At 42.5% G+C, this 24841-nt stretch overlaps 1 protein-coding gene across 1 annotated transcript in view; it reads left to right on the top strand.

Moving 5' to 3' along the window:
* The window catches only part of NEO1 (neogenin 1), a 180795-nt gene that overhangs the window by 116912 nt on the left and 39042 nt on the right, over positions 1-24841 (top strand). The window contains exons 8-11 of the mRNA XM_042824549.1: positions 16115-16334; positions 21752-21906; positions 22211-22359; positions 23397-23535. Coding sequence (XP_042680483.1) covers positions 16115-16334; positions 21752-21906; positions 22211-22359; positions 23397-23535 — 663 coding nt within the window. The remainder of the gene's footprint in view (positions 1-16114; positions 16335-21751; positions 21907-22210; positions 22360-23396; positions 23536-24841) is intronic.

Below are 24841 nucleotides of genomic sequence, written 5' to 3'. Positions count from 1 at the left end.
GTCTGAGGTCTTGAGGCGAATGAGTTGAATGGTGCCAGTATCCAGTGGTGTGCCACATCACAGTTGTTTATACTGGAACTTTCCATCTCTTTAAACTTCAGATTTTCTTCAAAAACAGTCCGTAGCCAAGGAAGGATGTTCTGCACATGAATGAATATTACTAGCATGGAGGAGAAATTGAGGAGTCTGCATGGAGATGCAGAGCTGTGAGGCCATTGGGATTGCAAGGATGCATCGGGATAGCTTCACAGGATGGAGGGTGAGGAAGCAAGCACGATACTTGTGCTTGTGTGCTGACTGACATGAACACTTACAGTCTTGTTTTGGAGAGGATGGTGAGCCAGTCAGGAGCTTCTGTGTAAGGATCAGAGCATGGAAGGGCAACATTTTCACACATCTGAAAAAGTGAATGTCAATACTGACCACATAATCATGAGAAAGTGATAGATGAAGCCTTTACACATCTGGAGAAAGTCTCATGATTGCAGCCCTTAGGGTCTATGAAGTTATCCTTCACCATGTGGTGTGTGCTGGAGTGGCAGCTTGGTGATGTGGCAGGACATGCAGGGGGGTTCTGGGGCGTGTTGGGAGATTTCTTGATGCAGATGTATCTGTCTCTGACTAGATGAGCAGCAGTGATGTGTTGGGCCTGCCCTTCTGGGACGGAAAAGGATAAGTGCGGTTACAGAGCGCAGAGCAGACTTGGTGGCAGCCATCACGAGATGCTTGAATTTAGGCTTGTAGGAGAAGTGGGCAAAACAAGTAGCAGAATTACAGCCTTGGACTTCAGGGCAAGACATTCTGCCAGGAGATTTACCTGTCCAGGAGACCAACAAGGGATGAAGAAGGAGCTCCAAATTGAGCAGAAACAAAAACAGGAAGTACTTAGAAGTTGGAAGCTAACACAGAAAACTGAGGGATGTTGCCTGGATGTGTGCACGGATGGAACTAAGACCTCAGCTGGAAGTAGAGCTGTTTTGAGGAAACTTTGGGGACAAATCTCTCTGAGGGTAAATGAAGGAGATACTGATGACTGGGAAAATCCAGCATGGATTACCAAGGGCAGATTGCTCCTGACTGTTTTGACAGGTGAAATGGTTGACCATGCAGTCGAAAGCAGAGAAGTGGATATATCCTATACACAATCCCTCATAGTACGTCTGCAGCTAAATGGGAAATCTGGCCTGGGGGGCGGGCGGTGCCGCATGGTGGGCTGCCTGCCCCAGCAGACTCTCAGCATCATAGCCAGTGGTCTGAAGACATTTTTGGGTCTTATTACTGGGATGGAGAGGGTTTTCTGTCATCGTAGGGGGTGGGAAGATGGGCAGAGAACAGCCTCAGGCAGTTTGCAGGTTGTGCACCCAACTGGGAGGAGTAGAGAGAGGACCTCACAGGCTGCCTAAGTGGCTGCCAGGAGCCTTGAAAACTGTGAAACTTCCATTCCTGGAGCTGTTGTAGGCAATACCTAAACGAGATCCTGAACAACCTCATCCAGGGTGTCTCTGGTTCAAGCAGGGGTCATCTCTTGTGATGTCTCCTTGCTAGTAGTATTTTATTATTCAGAAAGTGTCAGCCTGAGAGGTGTGAACAGCCCCGTTTATCTTTGTTTATAGTCTTAAGTCAAATTAGGACTATTTAGTAGTATGTATTTTTCTGCTGATCTCCTTATGAGAAATTTGAATGTGTGCTATTGGAGGCACAGTTTGACACTGGAAACCAAATCTGATGAAAGTGTACCGCCACTTGGGTTGCACTGTGTGATATTAATTCCTCCGCTGAATTGCCTTATGTGAATCTTAATTCTCAGAGAGTTTTGAAGACATCATTTATTGACTTAAAATTCGTATTCTCTTTGTGTAATTGAATTCTGTGCAGGACTACTGCTGCATGAATAATTTCATTTCGCGCTGATACTTTTCTGCCAGCTTTTGGCCGTGAGCTCTCTGAAGTCTCATAGCAATGCAGGTGAAGTTACAGCACTCCTGGTAGGAGTTGGGGCTTTCCTGACCTGCAGCATGGTGGAGAACATCAGAAACACAGCCTGCGTTTTCTGGAGTCGGCACATTTCAGCTGGGGCTGTGCCAGAAGTACATTTCTATGCTGCAGTTGTGTTTTTGATGGAGGTTCCTTCAGGCTGACCCAGACTCGAGATCTCCCAGCCCCCAGATTCTGTGCTCACAAACTATTTCAGCTCCAGCAGCTCAATGCTGGTTGAAAAGAGTTCTAGCTGTGGCCGGATTTTCACATTCTTGGTAGTCAAAACTGGATGTAACTTCTCTGTGAAGGAGGGTCCTTTATACAGATGGAGTGTGCTTACTCTTCAACCATGAAATATAAATAGCACAATTCAGAATGTTATTTGTTAAGGCTCTCTGAGTTTTCGAATCTGCAAGTAATGATTCAGGTACAGAAAAACAGGTGACATAGAAGCAGCCAAAGCAGCTTGCAGTCTCTGCAACAAATGTTCCCCAAAAGAGGAAGCAATACATCAAGGAGGTCTGCTACTTAAAATAAAAAGCTGTCAGTGCATTGCTCAAGGCACTGTGTTTTATTGCTGAAAGACAGGATTTCCGTGTGCTTGCTAAGACAGAAGAACACAGAGAAGTAAGTCTGTTAGTGCTTCTCATGGCAAATGTTCTGAGCTTGGGAGAGAACATTTGTGATTCATAGCATCATATTTAACACTACGGGAAGTAATTTTCATTACGGCTGGCCGCTGCATGATTGAAAGCACAGCCATGTAGAACTGCATGCCAGGAGACACCACTGCTCTCTGTGCATTTGACTCATGCTAGGGATGGGGAAAATAAGCCTGAATTTTGGGGCAGGCTTCTCAAAGTCTTTAAATTATCACAGAAAGGAGAGTCTGAATATGTTTTAATTTCTAACCTTAATCTCTCTTGCTTCAACTCTTCAACTTGCTCTTCTGTCTTCCCGCTTGTAGCTCTCCTTCAGAGGATGATTGCTTCTTCTTCTTTTTCTTCTTTTTTTTTTCTCTCTGTGCTTTGGGCTCATCTCAGCTTGTGATCTGTTATCACAGACATAATATCCCTTTTTGCTTAACTTGTCGAGTGACGAATCTTTGCTGTTTTCAGGCTGTTTCTCCACTTTGACAACATGCTTTGAAATTCTAAACATGCCCTTCAGTGTGCTTGCAGCCCTCCCAGCTTTGCATTCATATAAATATTACAAGTATTTCTCTAAGCTGTCATCTGAGCTGGTTAAAGAAAAAAAATAATAAAACTAAAAGTATATGTGTTGAATCATATGGAAGTGTGCATACCCTCCCTTGCATCCAAACCCAGTATCACTTCTGATTTTGACACTGAAGCATTGAGAACTGTTCTGAGGGTGATTTTTTTCCAACCGGTTATGAATCCACTTTTGTAGCAGCCTCATCTGGAACGTATTTGCTTGTTTTTGGAAGTGTCCTGAGAGGCAAAGTCAAAAGCCTTATGTAAATCAAGATATATGAAGTACTCCACATTTTCCGTGTCTGTGGGTTCCATTATTCTGTCGCAGGAGGTAAATGCCATTTCTTTTTGATAAATGTTGGCTGCTGCTGAAAGAAATACAGAAGTTGGCACCAACAGGCTTGTTTGTGCTCTGACTCGAAAAAGTTGTACTTTGGGGTATTTTCCATATGTAAGCAGTAACATAAATTTGATGTCTGCCCTTTGCCTGGTTCAAGCCCCGAGGCAGCTCTTGCGTTCAGGACCTTTTTGGGGTGATTTCACAGATAACAAATGCAACCTCTCAGGCTCTTTCACATCTTAAAAAGAGAATTTGAAAAGTATTTTGTATGCAGCCACGTGCTGTGAATCAAGAGTGTTTAGCATTGTTTTCAAGGTGATACTGTAAATATTTTGTCAATCCTTGTAGTTATAGAGCTGAGACTATGGAGGAACTTGGAAAACACACAGGTTATTGCGGATGAAATGTCAGAGCAAGATGGAAAAAAAGCCATCTGAATCAAAGGGAAGGGCTCCGTCGGGTATTCTTCCTGAAACTTGTTCTACTTTTTCACTCATAAAAAAAAGTGTCTTTGTGTTCTTTCTGTCTGGTACAATTTTATGTGTCTTAATGCAAGGAAAATCAGAAGGGGTCCCTGAGGTTCCGTGAGTGGCATTCAGAAGTCTAGCAGAGAAGAAATGATTTGTGGATTGAAACAGCGGTAAGGCTGCAAGCCCTGGCAGCCAGGAATTCAGATTTTCTGCAAAGAAGAAAAAATACTCAAAAATTGGATTGCAGATCTCAGGGGACGAGAGCAAAGTAATGAGCCCTGACAGCTGCTCCGTGCCTCATGCACCAACTGCTGCTAGCTCAGAACCTGAGGGGGTTTGGGAGACCGATGGGGTCTGCATGGGGAGAGATTGCAAAAAGCAGGAGGAGAGAAACTCCACCGAGGTGGAGATCCCTAGGGACAGGGCCAGCAGGGGGATTGCCTGGCCCCTGGAGAGATCCCATGTTTGCCTGTCCTGTATCAACACGTAGCTGTGTGGGTTTTCACTCAACAGACCTTAAGGCTGTTTAATGAGAGCACCCCATTCTAACAGAGTTTGTCACACTTTGTCAAAAATTGTTTTTCAGATGTAGAAGGCAGGACAGAATGTTACGGGGTTATGATATTTGAGCTAGATAGCTTTTCTGTGATATATGCCATTTAGCATAATTGGGCTGCTCTAGGGCAGTTATTGTGTTATAAAATCCAAGGCATTTCCTCATACAGCACTGCACGTGAGCTCTGTTCTTCTGTATGCACACATATCTACATATATAAAAACATGTGCATGCATAAATCATCATTTTTTTTAAATGGAAAAAACCCTAGGGTCCTGTAGATAAAAAACCCAACTGCAATGAATGCAGCAGATCTGACCCCACTACTGCGTGCATAATGAAGTTCTTAAAAACGATGACAGCGCTCATGTTAAAAGTAGGGGAGTGATTTCCAAACTTGCTGTTTCAGTCCCTGTCTGAAAATATCAAAATGGCTCCGTCTGAATGATAGCTGAACAGCTTGTAAGGCTCATTTTGAAATTTTGCTTGAGGAACGTAAACAGCATCTGAAAGCTCAAACTGACTTCAGACGGTGTTTTGTAAAACCAAAGCCAAAGCATGGGAATATTTTGCTACTGGCTGTGTACACTTTATTGCTATTTTGCTGTAAACATAGCAGTATGTTCTCCTCTTCAATGCTGGAAGCCTTTTCTTCATGTTAATTTTGATTTTAATTTACACTGCTTAGCTAGTCTTCCTCCATGAAAATCACCATTATTGTTTCTCATGGCTGCATGTATGTCCAGCGTTGCGGAAAGAAGTTTTAATTCAGTTAGATTCCTTTCTTGCTTCCATCCCTGTTTAAGAAATGACCCTTTTCAAAGTCCCCACTTAGGTGTGGTTCTTTTGGGAAGTCCAACTCATCGATGCACACCCCAAACTTCTCACATTTTAATTTAAAATAGAGACCAAAATAGTTCTCGCATTCAGTGGACTATTCATGTTTAAAGCTGGCATGTACTGCAAATGAATTGCCCTAATTTAGCTTAAATTAGTAATAGATTAATATTTGTCGGTGCATGGTGAAAGCAGGAAGGCATTGCAGAGTTTATAGGATGCTTTGATTGTGCTTATTCGTTTTCATTTCTTATTTTATGACCGTATTTACAGTTGACTTGGCAAAGAAATTTGAAAGCTCATGAGGAAATGCAGATCAGCTGGGCTGCTCCGTGACTTTTGAGTGTGCTCAGCACAAGCAGAGGAGTTGAATTCAGTGAGCCTTGTGGGCTCACCCTTCCAACTCAGAGTGTTCTGTAACTCCATGAAATACAGGCTGTGGTGATTGCAGTTGGGTGATGTATCAACTCCTTAGTTTTATGATGAGTAAAGGTAATGGTTAAAAGGTACTTGTGTTCAAAGAAATTCTATGTAAATTATATTGCAAAGAGGGGCAATTCACAGGAAATATTAGGTGCAGGCAGAACAGAGCTTGTAATAGCAAAAAGCTCTGCTGTATTTTGAGTAACACTCAACAGATATTGATAGATGCTTCTTACCCTTTACCTATCCTGTATTATATCCCAGAATAAGGAGAGAGAAATAGAAAGGTGCTGTATGACACCTGAACGTTGCTGGTCAGGCAGTAGTTGAGCTTGGACAACAGTGGAAGAGGACGAGGGGATTTGATCTCCTGCCTTAAATCACCTCTTCCAGGTTAGCTGGAACATACAGAGCTTCTCAGTTCAATAGCTAAAGGTTTGGCTTTTTTGATGCCTGAATGTCGAATAGACACAAATACACTTCCTGTAATATCACCACATCCACCGATTTCCTTTCCTGTTTATCCCCCTTCATTGTATACAACTGTTGTTTTTATCAGCTTGTCTTCTGCCTTACCAGCTAACATACTGTCAGCAATCCATATTGCCTGAAACCAGAACCGTGTGCCGCTCTGAATTGATGTTCAGCAAAGGAGAGTGCATTCAGTGTGCCTCATCTCCAGGTGTGGAGTGGTGGTGGCTGTTTCCCTGCTAGTCGATGGGCTGTAGGTATTGGTGAAAGCAGAAGTTGCCGGGGTGAAAAACATCAACTGGAGATGGAGGATGCTTTCTCTGTGTTGCAAGGGATGGTTTTTTTAGGATTTTTTGATGATTTCTTTTAAGGTGAATGGGATAATAGGAAGAATGAGCTCTAGCTTGATATTTGTCATGACCTCTGAGGGCAGTTCCATTATTATTCACAAACAGGGCTGTGAAGATTGACAGAAGTAGCCTTAATTTGTAAGTGATCCTAGTTTCATGTTGTACAGGAAAATATCAGATTGTGTCTCTCACCAGAGGGAGGGAACAAATGTATGGATATGATCTTAATTGGTTGCTAATATTTCAGAGTTGCTAAATTATACAGTAATATCAGAAACAGCTGAATGTCATTTGGAGAAAAAAAAGGATTGGCTTTCAGTTTGGTTGCATGTGTAATAGGATTCATACAGCTGAATAGCTAAACCTAGGAGAAGACTTGCTTCTGATCTCTCATATTTTCCCAGCTGTTGGCGATATATCCCAAAGAGGCTTACGTTTTTCATACCATATGGGAATGAAATAAATCTAACAATTAAAGATGGCTTACATTTTTTAATAATATGCATTGAAATTTGCCTACTTTCTGTATGGAAACTAACTACCAATTGTCAGTGTTCTCACTGCATTAGAAATATCCTGATGGAGCGTTTCACTGCAGTGATTGTTTCCCTTCCTTTCCCTTCTCCTACCCCACCAAAGAAGGGAGCCTGATAACTGTAGGAGGACAGTCTTCAAGAAAAGACGGATGGATTCTGCATGGCTTTCCTGTTGTCACATTATTACAGAAGGTGCTAAAGGAAAATAATGAGAAGGAGGCAAGTCATACCTGGGCTCACTTTTCTTAGGCATAAGTCACAGAGCGAATAGGTGCTCCTGTATTTCAGTGGTAGATGCTTCACCTTTGGATTCAAGTCAGTATGCTGAATTCTCAAACATCCTGATACCTCATCTAGTTGCTGTAAAAACAGCATATCTGATATAACCTGTGATAAGCAAGCTGTAGGTACATGCAGTTGTTAGCAGAACAAACAAGTAGTTAAATATGTGGGTCTTTGAGGAAGAAACCAACAGAAACAACAGTTTGTCATGGGAGTTCAGTCTCATCTGTTGAAACTTCAGCTTGCCAGAGTTGTTGCTGCAGAGCTCCTTGGAGCATCAGCAGGCCCACAGCTGAGGGAAATGGCATTTCACATCCAAGATTCAGAGCATGCCATGTAGGCTGGCCTTCGGGTAACCTGTGTGCACCATTGCCACCTCTGGATCAACACCTGTCAGTGGGAGGCGAGTACCCGCTTGTATCCTAGGTAGGGAGATGAGCATTATATCCTGAGGTAACTTGGAGCAACATCGTGGTCATTTGAATAAAATACTTTGGTAATGCTTGATTTTAAAACAAAGTTGCCCAAAGGAAGTAGGGCAGGAGCAAGAATTCAACCTGGAGTATTAGTGACTGCGGCTTCAGGATGGATGGCTGTCTTTTAATTTGGGCTGTTAGCGAGAAATGAGAGGAAGTGAGTGATGAACCTCTTAATGGAAAAAGCATCCTCACATAGGCAGGTAATATAGTGGGATTGTGATTTTCATATTTTGGTACTGCTCTGCTTTGTCAGAATAGTTACATTTGACTATTTGTACTTTTCACCGCATCAACAGCAACCCTGAGTGTGCAAACAGTAAGAGAAAACTGGAGAACACAACCAATAAAGAGATGAGCATGGCAGGGAAGGCGTGGTGGAGTGTTTCTCTCATTGCAATAGAAGGAGCAACTGGCAGAGCCCCAGCTAAACTTCTGGCCAAGGGAGCAGCCTTGCCTCACTCCTGAGACAGGCAGAAGGCTCCACGTGGTGTGTGAATGAACGCTTTCCAAAATATATATGGTGGTTTTATTTGTTGCTATTCCAGAAGGAGCTTCACTCAAATGTAGCACGTTTGCTGTTGGAGTAAAATAATTGCTACTCTGTTAGGAGATGTTAAGAAATTATGGCTTGTTGTTGCAGACTCTGCTGTTCTATAGAGACTTTAATTCTGCATAGAAGCTCAGCTGATGAGTATTTGCATTAACCTGAGCAGGGTTACTGGGTGCGTTCAGGTGTGTTTGTACTGCCTTGGGTCCTACATGTGTGTTGTGTTTAGGATTTTTGACTCTGTGGTCTGTCATTTTGCAATATGTAGTTATGGTTTGAATTCCTTTCCAGTAATAAAATCTGTTTAAAGGTAGTTAGTTTTAAACTACTTGGGGATAGATTGAGATCTGGTTGGCTTCTTTCCCTCTTTTTTTCACAGTGTGAGTCTCATGATCCAAATGGAGACTTTTTGTCTTTACCTCCTCCCCTGACCCACTGCTGTCTGATGGGTTCTGCCTTCCTCTGCTGTGTTCAGTGCGTCACCAGGCCGTCCCACCTCGCTAATGGCTGCGTTGTGAGACAGGAAAACATCAGGTTGTTTCCTCTGCACCGCGGCACTTCATCATGAGATGAAAAAGGGAGGAGTGCACTGCATCATCATGGATTTTATGACTTCCTTTGAAAAACGGGCTCATTGTCAGAAAATGCGTTTGTCGGTTTGTTTATGCATCCGCAATTTATTGAGTGTCCATTTTACATTAGGAGATAGGACCAAATGAACACAAAAATTATAGTTACTTTCTATTAGATAGGAATTTGCTTGTATGTCTTCTTGGTGAGCTTTTTGCGAGTAGGATGTATTGAGTGAAGAATAAATAATAGTCCTCATTCCCAGTAGAAATGTAAATTAATCTAAGGCAACTGCAGCAAACTAAATAAAAAAATGTCTGCTTTGGGTGGAAAATGCCAGAATAGAGAAACAAGTAGATATTTCTATTGCATTTTGTAAAGAAAGCGAGTGCTTGGTATTTGGGGGAGAGTGGGAGGTGACGTTTCCTTGTTTATTTCTTTCTTTTGATGGCGGCTGGACACAAAGTAGACTGAGAGGGCTGTGCTGGATCCTCGATGCAGCCCTCTTCTCTCTTTAGGATGATGTGGGGAAGTGAGGGCCCTCCTTGCTGTGCTCTCTGTGCCATCGGCCTTGGTCTGGCTCGTCCCTAGGGGGCTGCTTGCAGGAAGAAGTAGGCATCTGATTCAGGATCATAAGGCAGCAGAACACGTTGCAGTACTCCTGGCAGTGCTACAGAGCTTGAGTGTTGTTGAATGAGACCAATGCATAAGTGCACAGAAGAGATGCCCAGGGTGGAGAGCTGTTGGCAATTTGGACCTTTCCTTGGCCAGATGGAGTGGTGAAACAAGACACAAGGGTAATGCTGCCATCTGAATGTGTCATGAAGAAAAGTGTTACTGGAAAAAAAAAAAAACCCAACACAAAAATTCAACTTTTTTCCCATCTTTTTGTTACCAAACGTCTTACACATCCAATGGTGAGCAATAGTGAGGGGTTTTCAGTTAATCCCAGCAATATGAAACATAAAAGCTCCATACATTTTATTTCTGGGGCCTGTTGTCCCTGGTACACCACTGGTGCATAGTCCTGCAGACATATGGCAGCCCTTATAGGCTCAGTTGTGCTATGCATTTCCAAATGAGTTGTGCAGTCTCAAAGTCAGTGGGCTTTCTGTCCAGCTGGCCACAGTTGAGCTTTCTTGTAAGTGTTGCCCAAATTGTTCTAATACGTTTTTTTCTTTTTTGGCAAATTCCCCTGTATAGTAAAATCACACATAAGGATTCTTCACGACCCACGGTTCTGCATACAACTGTTGGCATAACCTTGAATTTGCTCTGAGCAATTAAGTTCTGCTGTCTTTCCATGGCTGTGCCATGCAGACACAAGTCTTTGTCTCACAGCAGTTAAATGGAGCTGCTGGTGACTGTCATTGTGACACCCTGGGGGTTCAGAATGTGTTCACTATATACAGCAGAAATTATTTTAATTCACCCTCAGTCGTTTCTGATTCTTTTCGGTTTCCATGAAAGCACCTCTTAGTAAAAGAACAGGAGCCTGATGTGTTTCTTTTAATTAGTTTTTCCAAGGAAAGGAAGTAATTAAGTCATTGTAGCTGATCCATTGAGATGAAGTACCAACTTCCACCGTTTGTCCTGTAAGAACTTATTTGCGCCAGTTAATACATGTTTTCTTTGCTTATGGTAAGCAGGGGACTGTTAGGAACAACGAGATGATGTCCCTTCTGTCTTACATGTGCAAGGAAACTGACTGGAGAGGAGCAGCGCTTTGGTGCAGGTGAAAACCCAGGGATGGCAGAAGGCAAAGTTTTAAGGGACAGCAGCAGTCCTGGGGCTCTCTCATTTTATTATTTCATACTTGCTGCTTTGCAGTGTGCTGCTGTTGTATTTCTTGAATACCGTGAAGGCAAATGATCTGAAAATGATTTTTAAAAATCTGTTTTTTTTTTCAATGTGACTTTTTGAGGTATCACAGCTTCTTAATCCTAATCAAAGGTAAATCCTTCTGCTGCCAGGCACTAGCTGTGATATCATATACTGAGCTCTGACTGAGGGAAACAGAGCACTAGATTAAGCCAATAAAAACCTGTGGAAGTGTGGATTGCCCTTCTGGAATCAGCTAAATAGCAGTGTATGAACAAAATATAGTTTACTTAGTAAACAGTTTAATTAGAGTACAGCAAATCAATGTTTGAACATACTGGTACTTCTGAGTATCTCCTTCTTACAGTTACACTTTCCAGGGCATTTAGAGATCTGAGTGACTGAGGTCATGTTTTTCTTGCAGATTTTCTGGCAAAATAGTAATTTGCTATTTTTAGTTGCAGCATCAAGTCTCTGTTACTGAAGCCAAGGCCTTATTTACACTCAAAAGCTATAAAGCTACTCTGAAGTCCTTATAAAGAGGGTTTTCTCTCCTTCTGCAGTGCTGTTACGTTCACTGCTCTTCAGTGCCCTGAATTTGCTGCTGACCAGGGCTGTTTTGCTCTCCCCTTGCCTCGTGCTCTGTGTCCTCTGAGGGTGAGGCTACAGGAAGGTTTCAGGAAGGCTTCGTTCTGCACTGGGAGGATGCTTAGGAAATTCCCAGCTGTCCTTGCTCCTCACCAGGAGGAAAATGCCTGCTGCTCTCGTTTGGCAGCCATGGAAGCTGTGGCTTTGTAAGCACTCCACTATGGCCAAGAGTAGCCTAAGGTGGCCTCCACTCGATCTTCAAGTGTTTGTTCACCTTGATTTCATAAATATTTGTACAGTCTTCAGGTTGTAGTATTGCCATCTTGTTATGCACAAGGTAGCTGAGGATGGGGCTGTTCAGGTGGCAGCAGCAAAGCTGAAGGCAGATACCACTGCTGGCTCTTTGTTCTGTGTGTCCGGTGTTATAATTGGATGTTATTGCCCAGAGCTCCAGGAAGCCACCAGTGTGCCAATAATGTCCCACTGGGGGGAACAAGGAGGAAAAGGGAAATCTAAACCGGAGGGGCTGGACAACATGGAAAATATTCCTGATAATTATCTAACAGATAAAGCATTTCAATTGCTGCCTTTCAGGTGTGGTATGTTTGACAGTTGTTTTTAAAAGATCTCATCAGTATCCTGAAGTGGGTATGACTGAACAGCACTGCAGGCACGTGCTGGAGCTCTTTGTTCTCTCACTGCTATGCTTTACACTGCACGAGGAAGAGCTGCTGCCACAGAGGTGCGTGGGACTGATGCACAAATGCTACCTGATGGTGTCCCTTAGGACCCAGGGCGCTGCAGGCAGCAAAGGACTGCAGTGGCCAGATAGGAAAATCCACATTTCTCCTAATCAGAAAATCCAAAAAGTGCTCATTTCTCTGCTGCCTCTTCTTGTGATTCAGTATTTGTTTGCATTGTATTTGTTTAGGAGTTTGGACATAGTTTTGTTACCCAGGTTACTGTGCAAACCTTAGAAAATACATTACCAAGTGGAAAATTGACTGAAATATTTTGCTTTAACTTCTCTTTAGCTTTTAATTTTGTTAGATGCAGACAGATGAATCAACCAGCTTCCCTTATCTACTGATTGAAGTTGCATTGTGGCACTTTCAGTGTCTCCTTGTAGAACGTGCAGTTCTTCAAGCTCAGGCCTCCATCACGGCCCAGCTGCTCTGCAGCCAGGGCTTAAGGACAGCACTTCATTTTGTGTCAGCCGTTTTGCCGAAGGATTTTGTTCAAATGCTGAAGGCAATGTGCTGCTTCTCTGTGGGATGCTGAATCGAGCAAAGGTTTGGTGCTGAGCCCTTAGAGAAACACGAGCCCAGAAGAATTGAATTACCAGCAGTGGTTGAAGAGATGAATCTGTTGTATACGTATGTCTGGCATGCAGCATTTTTCATTTGTTTTCTCTGTTTTTAGTGTATCACTTGCTGAATATGCCTATTTTATATTTTAAAAAAGATTAATGTGTGACTGTGAAAGCATAACCCTGGAAAGAGTCTTCTAGTATGGGGCTGCTTTTTAAAATTGGTGGAATATTAGAAAGAAAAGACTTGTTTGCATGTGACTTGTTACACCGTGCTTAAAAGCTTGAAGTAATAAAGCTGCTCCCTCATTGGCATTAAAGCTAATTTCAGTGTAATTACTCATTAACACAGCTCTGCACTGCTGAGCAGTCTGCTCACATGGCTGTGTACAAATCAGTTTGCAGTGGTGCTCAGGGTGCTTTGAGGAAGAATGGGGAGAGAAGGAAAGGAAGGAACCCATTCCTCTGAGTGCATCCCAAGGCTGCCAGCAGTGCTGCACTGCTCCCAAGTGCTGTTTATTGTGGCTTTCCAGAGGTGAATTGAATTGTCCCTTCACAGCTTAGCTGCTCGTAGGATTTACACATCCTTTGTGCTTTCCTTTGCTTCACGGTTTGTTTTTCAGATGATACCAATCTTTTGTTGTGCGTGACCCATCTACCCTAATGCTGTCAGGAGAAGTGTTCCTAGGCTTGAATTTTGCACGAGGAGAAAACCGAGGTTCTCTGAACCTGGAAGTGCTGGCAGCTCTGCCAGGCTTCTTGGTTTGATGCCTGCAGGGCCTCCAGGCACGCGGGTCCCTTATGGATCTTTTCATTAAGTAGGCAGGCCAGTGCGGAAGTATGGGAGGTGTGTCTTAGAACTTAGATCATAGATCATAGAATGGCCTGGGTTGAAAAGAACCACCAACCACCAACCAACATCCCTGCTTATGCAGGGTCACCAACCACCAGACCAGGCTGCCCAGAGCCACATCCAACCTGGCCTTGAATGCATCCAGAGATGGGACATCCATCCAACCACCTTCAGCTTTTTGTCTCAATGTAGTTATTTTAAAAATATTTGTGCTGTGTTTTAACCAACTACAGTGATGGTAGAGACATCACCATTAGCTACAGAGATAGGTAGGATGCATCCTTTGGGTCAGGAGCATGTGATTTGAAGCAGATCCACGTGTTAGGACCAAGATGTATGGGGGAAACCAAAGTGCTAAAGTAAGGTAATGAAAGGTATGTGGTTTCACACATTATGAATGTGAAGAGGTATCCCAGCTCCACGAGCAAGGCTGCTGTTCTGAGGAGTGGCTCATCTATGCAGCTCTTTACAGTTCTATAAGGTAATACAGTAGAAATTAATTTCTGCCAGTCTTCAGAGAGTTAAAGCAACAACTGAAACAGTGGCTATAAAAACTTCCTTTCTATAGCAAGTGCCTCTTGTGATATTTCTTTGTGATATTTCTGAATTATCTTTACTTTCTGTGTTTTAAAAGGGAGGTGTTTCACATGCTAAATAGTTTTGCTAACTGTGGGAAGCGTAAATCAGAGTTCAGGGAATGGCTGAGAGGATGCTGCATTTGTCTGATGCAGTTGTACAACACTGATATGTATTTATAGCAGCTTCCTTCAAACTGTTTCATGGTTTTAAATAACACTGCCAATGCAAGTAGTTAATAAAGGTGCACTCCTGTAGGAAATCTTATGATGGGGACAAAAAGTAGTTTAGATTTAGTAATGAACATGAAGTAAGAGTGTCATCCATTGGTTGGAAGTAGGGCGTTGGAGAATGGTAATTTGTGGTCCGTTGCTGTTCTGGTGTTGGAGGGAGCTTAACGAGATATCCTTGTGCACTTACCTACCTGTGAGGTGTGCTTTCAATTCAAGATATGCATGTTCCTGGCTCTGGGAGCCTTGTAGAGTCCTCGAAAGATGCAGGTACTGAAGAGAAAAGTTCTGAGTTCGGTATCAAAGCAAGAAGAAAGGCATAACATTGTGATAAAAGCAGCTGTTTTATTCTTCCACCGTTGTCAGTGGTGGAACAGAAATGCAAAAATGAGTTCTGTGAATTCAAGACCTCACATGGTGTGTTACCTGTAGTTCATTTCTGTGTCTCCTTGCTTACGACACACGTCCATGCATTATGGTGGCTCTTCAGGTGGAGATGCTGCAGCTCTCTCCCCAAAAGCTGTGCTCATTCTGAACTCCTCTGTTGGCAAGATCAGAGCCATTTTAGTTTCCATCGTTAGCAAGTGAATAAATGTATTTGGCAGCAGAGACTGTGGTGTGGAAAATGTCAGTGAGTGGCTTAAGCTTGGTAAATAATTAAGAATCCAGGAAAATTCAAGGTATCGTGAACTTTAGATTTCTGTTACCATTTGTGTTTCCTGTAATACCCTGTGGTAATTGGGGTCCAGCTGCTCAGAATATTACTGTTAGATTTACCGGATGGATTGCTTTAATAGGATTTGGAGAACAGCTATTTGTACGTTACAACTTTTGCTCTTAACTTGTCAACCTTATAATGCAATAATCCTGGAGATTTAGGCTAGCCTTAAAGCAGTAACGTAGGAAAACATGCATGACTTAGCACAAAAAAGTTCATAAAGCCTCCACATAAGGTGAACCGAGTTGTTTGTGCCTCTTAGCATCTTTCTAAAAGGCCGTGCTAAATGTGAGAGCTGTGATGGAAGGCAGCCGTGATCCTGGGGGAGGTTTGGGAGCATGGCTCTATGTCCACTGCAGTCATGGCTGTCACCATGCCCTGTGCAGAGGTGGGACCCAGGCAGTGAGATGCAGTTATGTGAGCTGACTCCAACCTTTAATTGCACAGCCTGGAGTTTGTACCCCTCCAAGGGGTTTGGTGTGTTCCATCTGCCTCTTTTGTTGCTGAAACAGTAGAAATTAATTCTGCGTGTTAATGAAATAAAGTAGAAAATGGGGTCTGGATGTGTTCTTGAATAAATGACACTGGTTGGTTTTCTGTTTGAAAATGCTTGGTATTACATCTGGTTTACAAAGGCATGAAAATATTGTGTGAGGCCATATTTTGTCCTCAGCCTTCACCCTTCCCTCTCCCTTGCCACTTCCATTACGATGGAGATTTAGTCTGCCTGCTCGACAGTGACGTGTCCTTTAATACTTCCCATTAGTTTCCAGTAGTTACCTTTGCCTGCATGTCAGCCTTCAGTTTAATGGCCTTTTTTGTGTGTGTTCATTTTGTTTTGTTTCCCATCGTGGTTTTGTTTATTTCTTTTGTTTTTTTTTTCCCTGTTTTCTTTTTCTTTTTTTTTTTTTTAAACCGTGGTGATGTTTGCCCTTCATATTCCCCAATGTTTGCACATGACAAGATGTTGCCATCCCAACATTACCTCCCACTTCACTGACCAGTGCCACTAATGACCATCTAGCACCAGCTACAACGGGACCACTGCCTACAGCCCCTCGGGACGTCGTGGCCACCCTCGTCTCCACTCGCTTCATCAGGCTGACGTGGCGGACACCGGTGTCAGACCCGCAGGGAGACAACCTCACCTATTCAATCTTCTACACCAAGGAAGGTATCAACAGGTAAAGACGTGCTCTTACAAGTCACCTATGTGCCTATTTGCAGTTGGCCGCCAGCAGCTGCTACCTGCTTTCAGCAGGCTGTGAAGCTAAGAGCAAGAGTAGACTGCAGCACCTCTTTAGCATCACTGACACTGCCAGCTTCTGCTTTAAAACCTTCAAACATAGTCTGATTGTGGAGTCAAGTGGCTGTCAGTTAGATGATTCCCATCTAGGAATCGCTGTAAAAGGTTTAGGCCAGTCTGCCCTTTCTCTTACTGATGGAATCAGACCTTGATGGGCTCAGAATAGCTTCAAATTGTGATAAGACTGAAGAAGTTGGAGCTAACAATCATTTTAAGTGGTGCTTAATTAATTTCAAATTAGCTTGATTATCAGATTTATTAGTCAAAAGAAAATTATCTGCTTACTGACTACAGGGTGAGGCTCAAAGATAGCAAAGTGATGTGGAAAGAATACAAAATGTGCTCCCATTGGGAGAATTTTTTTTGTCAAATATTTGTTTTAATTCTGTGGATAGTCTTCTTGTTGAGGCTCAGGACTGAGGCAATTAGTAACATTTTTAGTGCCTCACAAATGCTGGTTTTCTGCTGCTTGCTGATTTTGGTAATATTCATTCCTGTTGAGGACAGGAAAAGTGGCAGTGGCCGACCTGCCTGCCTTTCTTCCTTCACATTTCTGGTTTTGACTGCTCTTTCCCACTGGACTGTTAAGAAAGTAATGTGCTGGAATTGGCTTCCTGCCTCTCCCTGCACTGGGTCTTGCTTTTGGAGAAGACAAAGTGCGTGGCTTGCTACTCCATGCAAGGCTACAGAAATCTATGAAATATCCCAGTTGGGTCAGAGGCAGAGTGCAGAACAAAGGTTTTCCATGGTTTGTGGTGAGCAAACCAGGAAATTACAGGACAGGCTGCAGGAACTGCAGTTGCCAGCAGTAGGAAAACAGCCCTCTGGGTTCAGGTAAGGTGCCCCACTGAAAGTTTGCACAGCAAAGTGCTTAAGCTGGTGCTTATATGTAAGCAGGTGGTTTCTCTGACTGCAGTGAAAGCTTTGTTTGCTCAAGTGCCTTTCTGGGTCAGGGTTCAAAGCAGGCTCAGGAAGCCATTCATTGGCACATATTCATTACTTTCTAGCTGCTTCACGTAAGTTTTGTGCTGTGCTAATATCACACATTTCACACACTAGCACAAAAGTGCTGTGAAATTAGGACATGAAACTTGTGTTTAGACAATGAGAATGACAAAATTAAAAATAATAATGCTTGAGAATGAGAAGCTTGTACTACTTGGCCTCCTTCTGTGCTACACCTGGCATGGGTGCTATTTGCCTCATCTCCATCAGATTAGATGTGACCTGATGGTGCTGACAGCCTGCTGGTGTCAGTTCATTAGGGCATGAATTTGGGAGTTATTAAGCTGAATTAAGCAAATAATTGAGCGTGATACATTGCGCATGAGAAGAGCACAGCTCACACTTGAGCTGAGTGCTTCCTTCTAGCTGGAAGGTTAGAAATATCTCTTCATTGCATTTTTGGGCATATTTAAAGTTATGGCTCAGAGTAATTCAAACGTTAAATGCATCTGAAGTGGTATTAACCCCTCTTGAAGTGCAAAGAACGGACCAGAGCTGTGCTGAGGTTTTTGGCTTGCTGGTTCTGTCAGTTTCCGTACTTTGGCACCTGGGGTAGAAGAGCGAGGATATCCTATAGCTGAGATGGTGATGTCCACTCCCAGCCCTGAACTGGGCTCTGTGCAACCAGTAAATTGCCTATACTTTGCACTCAGCATTCTAAAAATCTCTGTTTTTTACGTATTTTCCAATATTAGCTTCTTAGCAGTGCTTTGTCTGCATGTGTGGGGGGCAGTGCTGTTTGATGTACAGCTAGGTTTACATTTTTATATATTGCTTTAAGGATAGGCACAAAACCAACAGAAACCAGCTGCTTAGAGATTATAATTTTAAAAGCATGTGGAATTTTTACTTGGAATTTAAAGGCAGAGGTAAGTATTGTAACAGTTGAAAAATGCAGAAACGTGATTTAATCTTTCACAAATGCTCTGTTTTCTTCTTACCTGGTAAGTTTTGCTGAGTTCTTTGGGCCCTGTGTAAGTATTGCTTTGTTACTGACTCAAAAAATAGGTGAGAATGTCCCAATAAGTAGGCATTGCAAAACCAGAAAGTTTTCATGTCAAATCTGGATGTATGACCTTCTGTACTTTCTCAGCATCATAAAATACTGCTTTTTGGTTTGGTTTGCTAGGTGGCCCTTGAATTATACATGATCGTACATCTCTGCTGTAGTTTTAAGTGCATGTATCCTATTTCTAAAAGTCGTGTGTTTGTGCCTACTTGTGCCATTTTCATTACCAGATCCCTTTAGTAACCTAAGCATTATCTCTTCCTCGCTTGAGTTTGAGCAGTGATCAAACTCTGGGTCATTGGATTGATTTCCCTTTTACATTGGGCTTTTAAAACATTTAAGAAGTACACAGGATGGGGAACAACTCAGTTAGATATTCTGACATCTCTAATTCATCTCTGAGGGGCTGTAGATTCAGCTTGGCACGGGGAGGCACAGCAGCCTCGGGTACCTGTTGGCTCTTGGAGAGACCAGGCCTCGGCCTCTGCTGAGTTACATCTACTGAGTTGCCCACCCAGTGAAATGAGAGATGCATGACAGCTCAAGAAGGCGTTCCTTAACTTTGCATTTTGGACTTCCTTGGAGTGCTGCAGAATATTCCCATGCAGAATGTGGGTTTCCCCACGTAATCCTTAGGGTCCTCCTTTGCCACGTGTCAGCTTTCCTTCACCATTGCCTTCACGAGCCATCCTGCCCTCAGCCCACAGCACTGAGATATTTCCCATTTTCAACTCAGCATCTGCTTGCAAAGCAAATTTGCCCTTCAAGTTGAGCGCTGCAGAGGAGTATCAGCACTAGCAAAGGGGGAACTGAAGCAGAAATGCCAGTTCTTCTAGATTTTGGCGCTTGCTTTTATTGCTTTTGAAGTGATTCCAGCTGGTCTGGGCAGTTTTTTGTGTCTGTTGAGGAGTGAGAAGGTACAAGATGGTAACTCTGGTTTCGCCTGGCGAGCTACAGATAATGGAGTTTGCTTGTGTGCAGTCTTGCTGCTCACCTCTGTCCTTTCCCAAAGATTTTGTTTCTGTAAGCATAACTTCGGGCTTTACGTTTCCAGATGATCCCTTATTTCTGGATGTGAGCTGTAGCTTTTTTCCCCTAAGTGCGTGACAGCTACTGTAAACCTTAATTCTAGTTTACAAAGCTCTTTAATTGGGGATTAAACTGGCATGAGTTAGAACAGTCATAAGGTTCTGTCTGGTAATATAGATATTCCTATAGACCATCTGTTTTGTTACCTGTTCTGCCAACCAAAATGGATCAGAGCTCATAAAAGGTGCTCAAGGCTTCCTAGGAAAGGGCATAAAGGAGAGATTCATGAAGCACTTAATTAGATTAATCTCACCATATTTTTAACTGTTGTGAGGGAAGGCACGGTCCCTACTTATTACTGAAAATTGCAATACTTTGGCATGTCTATTTATTTTTTGATAAATGTTGTGTTTCCATTAAAAATAATTTGGGTGGTTTTTTTTTTTTGTAATTTTAAATAATAACCTTGGATTGCTGACATTTTTCTGATAAAATCAGTGAGTGCATTTACACTCGAGGCAGAAAATGCAATGTATTTTGCATGTCAATGGGAGATGAATGCTGTTCCACAGCTGTGAATCAGTTAGCACTTATTCTGGGTTTTCAAATACCTTCATTATATCTAAGGCACGTCTTAAAGGAAACTAACCATTTGAAAACACATTTTCAAGCAAACATTTTGCTCCAGCTATAACTGGAAAAGTTAGCGAGAGAAAATATTTATCTTTTTTCCCTGCCTCCCCTTCATTCTGTAGTGGGAATTATATTTCTTTAGCTTCTCTACCAACTTCTTTTGTGCAAAAATACCCTATAATGTTAAAAGGGTTGCAGACCGTTTTAATTCTAATGTAGGGATGCTGCTCATTCAAGGCTGACAATTAAGTAAATCTGAAATAAATTAAGCTGTTTATGCAATGCCATTTTAGCTCAACTTTCATGAAGAAGAATATTCTAGAAAATGTGTTTGAACAGCTTTTTAGTTACAGTTGGAATATTGTTTCCCTCTGTACAATAAGCAGTATAATAGTGCAGAAATGAGCAGTGTTTTCCAAGTGTTTTAAACCCAGTTGTGTTAAATCAACCTTAGTAGTTGATTTTAAAAGAAATAAATTAAAAATGGGGAATTGGGCATTGTATTTCCGTGCTGTAATCTAAACCATAATGGCTGGAAGGTAGGAAAGGGGAAACTGTGGAATAATTTTGCCCAGACTTCTGCATTAAAAATGATTTAATAGCAGTTAATCGTTGGGACGAGAATCGTCTGCCCTCTGCTGTAGAGCTAACTGAAGTCTGTCAGACAAAAGGGGAATGTTTGTATTCAAACCATTCACGTTTTTCTTTTATTTCCCTATGGTGAAGTTCTCAGTTTTGGGTTTTTTTCCCCCAGTACTGCTGTTATTTCCATTTTGCAGGAGTAGATAGCTTCGTTCCAAGCCAGAACAATCCACACACAGCCCTACCCAGCAGTAGCTGTGGGAAGGTTCACGTGACAGCAGCAAGGTGGTGGAAATAAAGGTTGTAGTTAGTTGATAATTAATCTTTTAGTCTTCACCTCAGTCCTGGGCTTGGTACGGAGCGATGGGGTTTCCTGAAGTTGCTCTCAGTGATCCCCACTCGTGCTGGGGCCATGGGCAGGAGTTGCCTTGTGTTGACTCCACGACTTGGGTGGTAACAGCAGCAGTGCCCCAGCTGTGTGTGGGGCTGAATGCGAGTCGGGGCCTCGGGATGTTTTTAAAGAATCTAAATATTAGGGAGGAACTAAGTAAAGTTTGGAGGGAGAAGAAAATCGTAAAACAGCCTCTTGAGAAAATATACAAAAAGCAACCCCACAATGTTAACAGAAATGCCTTAAATCTCACCAGTCTGTGTACGATTCTTAAATATTTTTTCTTGTGGCTTCAGAACAGTAGGATAGACTGTCATGATGAGTAATGGCACGCCGTTAGGAGAATAACAATGAAACTGCTTCGAATTTGGTGATGCTGAGCATAAATTACTCTTTTACTTCAGTGAGTATTTTCTCTAAAGACAAGTTACAAAACTGGAAGCTGTTTGTCACCAGCAATTTTGGCATATTACCAGTTTTGTGTAGTCAGCGTGGTGTAAATAATGTCATTAATGCATCAGATGCATTCAGACAGGATACGTGTCAGCTTTGTTCCCAGCAGCACCCAATTCCTTTCTGTATCTGCTCAAAAACCCTCTCACTAACCAATGGCCTCTTCCGTGCCCCATCTTTTTGTTTCCCAAAGGGAACGTGTTGAAAACACCAGTCGTCCTGGAGAGACACAAGTGATGATCCAAAACCTGATGCCAGAAACGGTTTATGTCTTCAGAGTTGTGGCTCAGAACAAGCACGGCCATGGAGAGAGCTCAGCACCACTGAAGGTGGCCACGCAGCCCGAGGGTAAGCTGCAAATATTCCAAGTCCTCTCTGCTTTGGAATCGACTTTTTTCCATTCACGGCCTTTCCCAGAATAAGGTGATACTCCTGCAGACCTGATTTTTAAAATAACGTTGTGGGCTGCCTTGTTGGTATGCTTTATGCTCACTCTTAACTTGTAAGTCATGCCTTGTTAACTTCTCTAAATTTTGTTATAGAAGAACGCTTTCAGGTGTCATTACTTGTAAAAGTTGATGCTGAAATATTTAGCTGCTGAAATGCAATGGCTGGACTTGCTGATGAGCAGAGTTTCCTGCTTCCATTGCAGTTCAGCTGCCTGGTCCAGCACCCAATATCCGAGCATACGCCAGCTCCCCCACCTCTGTCACCATCACGTGGGAAACGCCGCTGTCTGGCAATGGGGAAATCCAGAACTACAAGCTCTACTACATGGAGAAGGGGCAGGACAGCGAGCAGGTACGGAGTGGGGCTCTTCTGTGTGATGTACAGTGCCAGCATTCTTTCCTTTATTGTGCTTTTACCTTACGTTTTTAGAAACACCTTGCCAAGTGCTTATTTTTCTGACAAGCTGAAGCCTTTAGCCCAGAATGCAGAAACGTTTAAAATTAAACATTCAGTCTGTTAAATAACTGCTTTGTCATCCAGCGTGAATGTTTTCTGCAGTATTTGCATAAAAATTGAAGCAGCTTTTAGGTGATGGCTTACTTACATACTCAGCATCAAGTGGCATTTGGGGATGTCCATCACATCGCGAGGAATAAGCTCTGAAGAATCAAATAATACCTGCAGCATCATTTTTATAGGCTGGCTGCTTTTATTTTAGTAAAGTAGGATAACTGCTGATTTTAGTCTGTTCCTGAATCTAAACTATTCTCACTTCTTGAGTTCACTCACTTCTTGAGTTCATTGATCCAGTGATTGGTGTTTAGATACTGGTGAGTGTCTAATTAATTACACTTTCTTAGGATTCTGCTGGGAGAATCCAGCATGCTTGGTGCAAGGAGCTGCCTAAGAAATAATCACAGCTTTGGGAGAGCTAAACCCAGTCATTTAATTTCTCACATGATAGACTTGTAAATGTGTTTCCAGCTTCAAATACCCCCCCTTAGTTTGTTAGCATTTAAAATAACTTTCTTAATCAGATTTTAAGTAAAAATGTGCATTCTTCAGATAAAACTCTCCTTTTCTTCCCACTGTTAAAAATGCAGCAGTCATTTCTACTAGTAGGCAAATTCACCACATCCCGTGTCATCTGTAGAACCTGTGCCCATGTTGTGATTTAAATCAAATATGTAGAACTTCCTCTTGCAAGCACCCTGCTGGCATCTGTGCAAGCCCTGGCTGCACGTGGCTGTGGGTTACATCTGTTGTTCTGCAGAGCACTGTCCTCCTTGCTTCTGACTTTGAGTATTACTGTTCTGAGCCTGAGACGTTTATGACAATTGCAGACCTGATTCTGACCTTGACTCGTATGCATGTTTGCTTCTGGACAGGATGTTGATGTAGCAGGACTCTCCTACACCATTACTGGATTAAAGAAGTACACTGAGTATAGTTTCCGAGTGGTGGCTTACAATAAACACGGCCCTGGCGTCTCTACCCAAGATGTTGTTGTGCGAACGCTGTCAGATGGTAAGCTGCTTTATTCCAAGCCTTTCTGCAGGAATTACGTGGTAATTTCATTTAAGCGGATTTTTAACCAGAAAAACTTCTTAGGGTTTTGTTCAGCGCTGCCCTGTTTTCTTAATAATGTGATTGCTGCATATGGCCACGCATGCTAAAAGCTCCCCCTGAGGCTGTCCAAATGGGGCGAAGGAAAATTAATATACCTGCAAATGCATCTGGTGTTCTAATTGCAAAACAATGCTGTCCTTAATTTCAACATCAGAAGTTTATTTCATGGGTTATTGGGCCTACAAAGTCTTAAGAGTGGACAGGAACACAATTATTTTGAACCCTACAACTCCAAATTGTCTTTTAGCTTCTATAATATTTGTTACATATGAGCAGATACGTGCCTTTAGAGTGTTTTTATTTTAATTGTGGTCATCTGGAAAAATGTTGCATGTCTTTGTTTGGACTCCAGCACAGATATTATTAAATCTTTTGTATATAGTCCTGAAAGCAGGAAGTGGTAACAGCATTTTCTGTAAGCCAAATAAGGAGGCAGTGTGAGCAAATACAGATATGTGAACAATTGTAGAATGATCAGGCTTAATTAGCTTTTCTTTTTTTTTAGACAGAAGTTTAATTATTCATAAGAACAATCAGACCAAAACCAAGCCTAGCCTGGAATCTTCTCTCCAGAACTGATCAAAAGCAGAATAGGGTATTAGTATCCAAATTGTGAGTGCGGTTTGTTTCTGTGGGACTCCTTGGCTCTGCAGTGGTTTTTTGTGTAGTTACTCTGTGTAGAATCAGGAAAGAGCCACTAAGATCATGTAGTCAACCTGTCAGCCCATCTCCACCGTGCCCACTGAGCCATGTCCCTCAGTGCCATGTCTCTACAGTCTTTGAAAATGTCCAAGGACGGTGACTCCAGGACTTCCCTGGCAGTCTGTGCCAATGCCTTACCACTCTTGAAGAAGAAATTTGTCTTCCCTCCTGTGAAGCCTCTCAGCATCCTTGTTAAGCCAGTGTCAACTCTTACCATCCACAGCATCCAGTGGAGATGCTCAACTTTCTGTGAAAGATCCTTCCCTTTCAGCCTGTTCTGGACCTGCTCTGTTAGCATTACTCATTGCCTAGAGCTTTGTGAAGTAGTGAATAATCAGTTTCCATCAGCCTTCTCTGTCCCACTCTTCTTTTCATACACTTTTGCTGCATTCTCCCTCATTCATTTCTTCTCCACATTTAAGTCTTAGAAATGGTCAACCCTGTCTTTTGTGGAAGCTGTTGTGTGCTTCATTGCTCTTTTCTGAACTTCTTTCTAGGTTTC

Source organism: Centrocercus urophasianus, unplaced genomic scaffold (assembly GCF_019232065.1).
Source record: "Centrocercus urophasianus isolate 14NV4802_14NV808 unplaced genomic scaffold, USGS_Curo_1.0 seq_23, whole genome shotgun sequence".
Taxonomy (NCBI): Eukaryota; Metazoa; Chordata; class Aves; order Galliformes; family Phasianidae; genus Centrocercus; species Centrocercus urophasianus.
The sequence above is the reverse complement of the archived record's forward strand: the minus strand, read 5'-3'. Positions and strand labels throughout refer to the sequence as shown.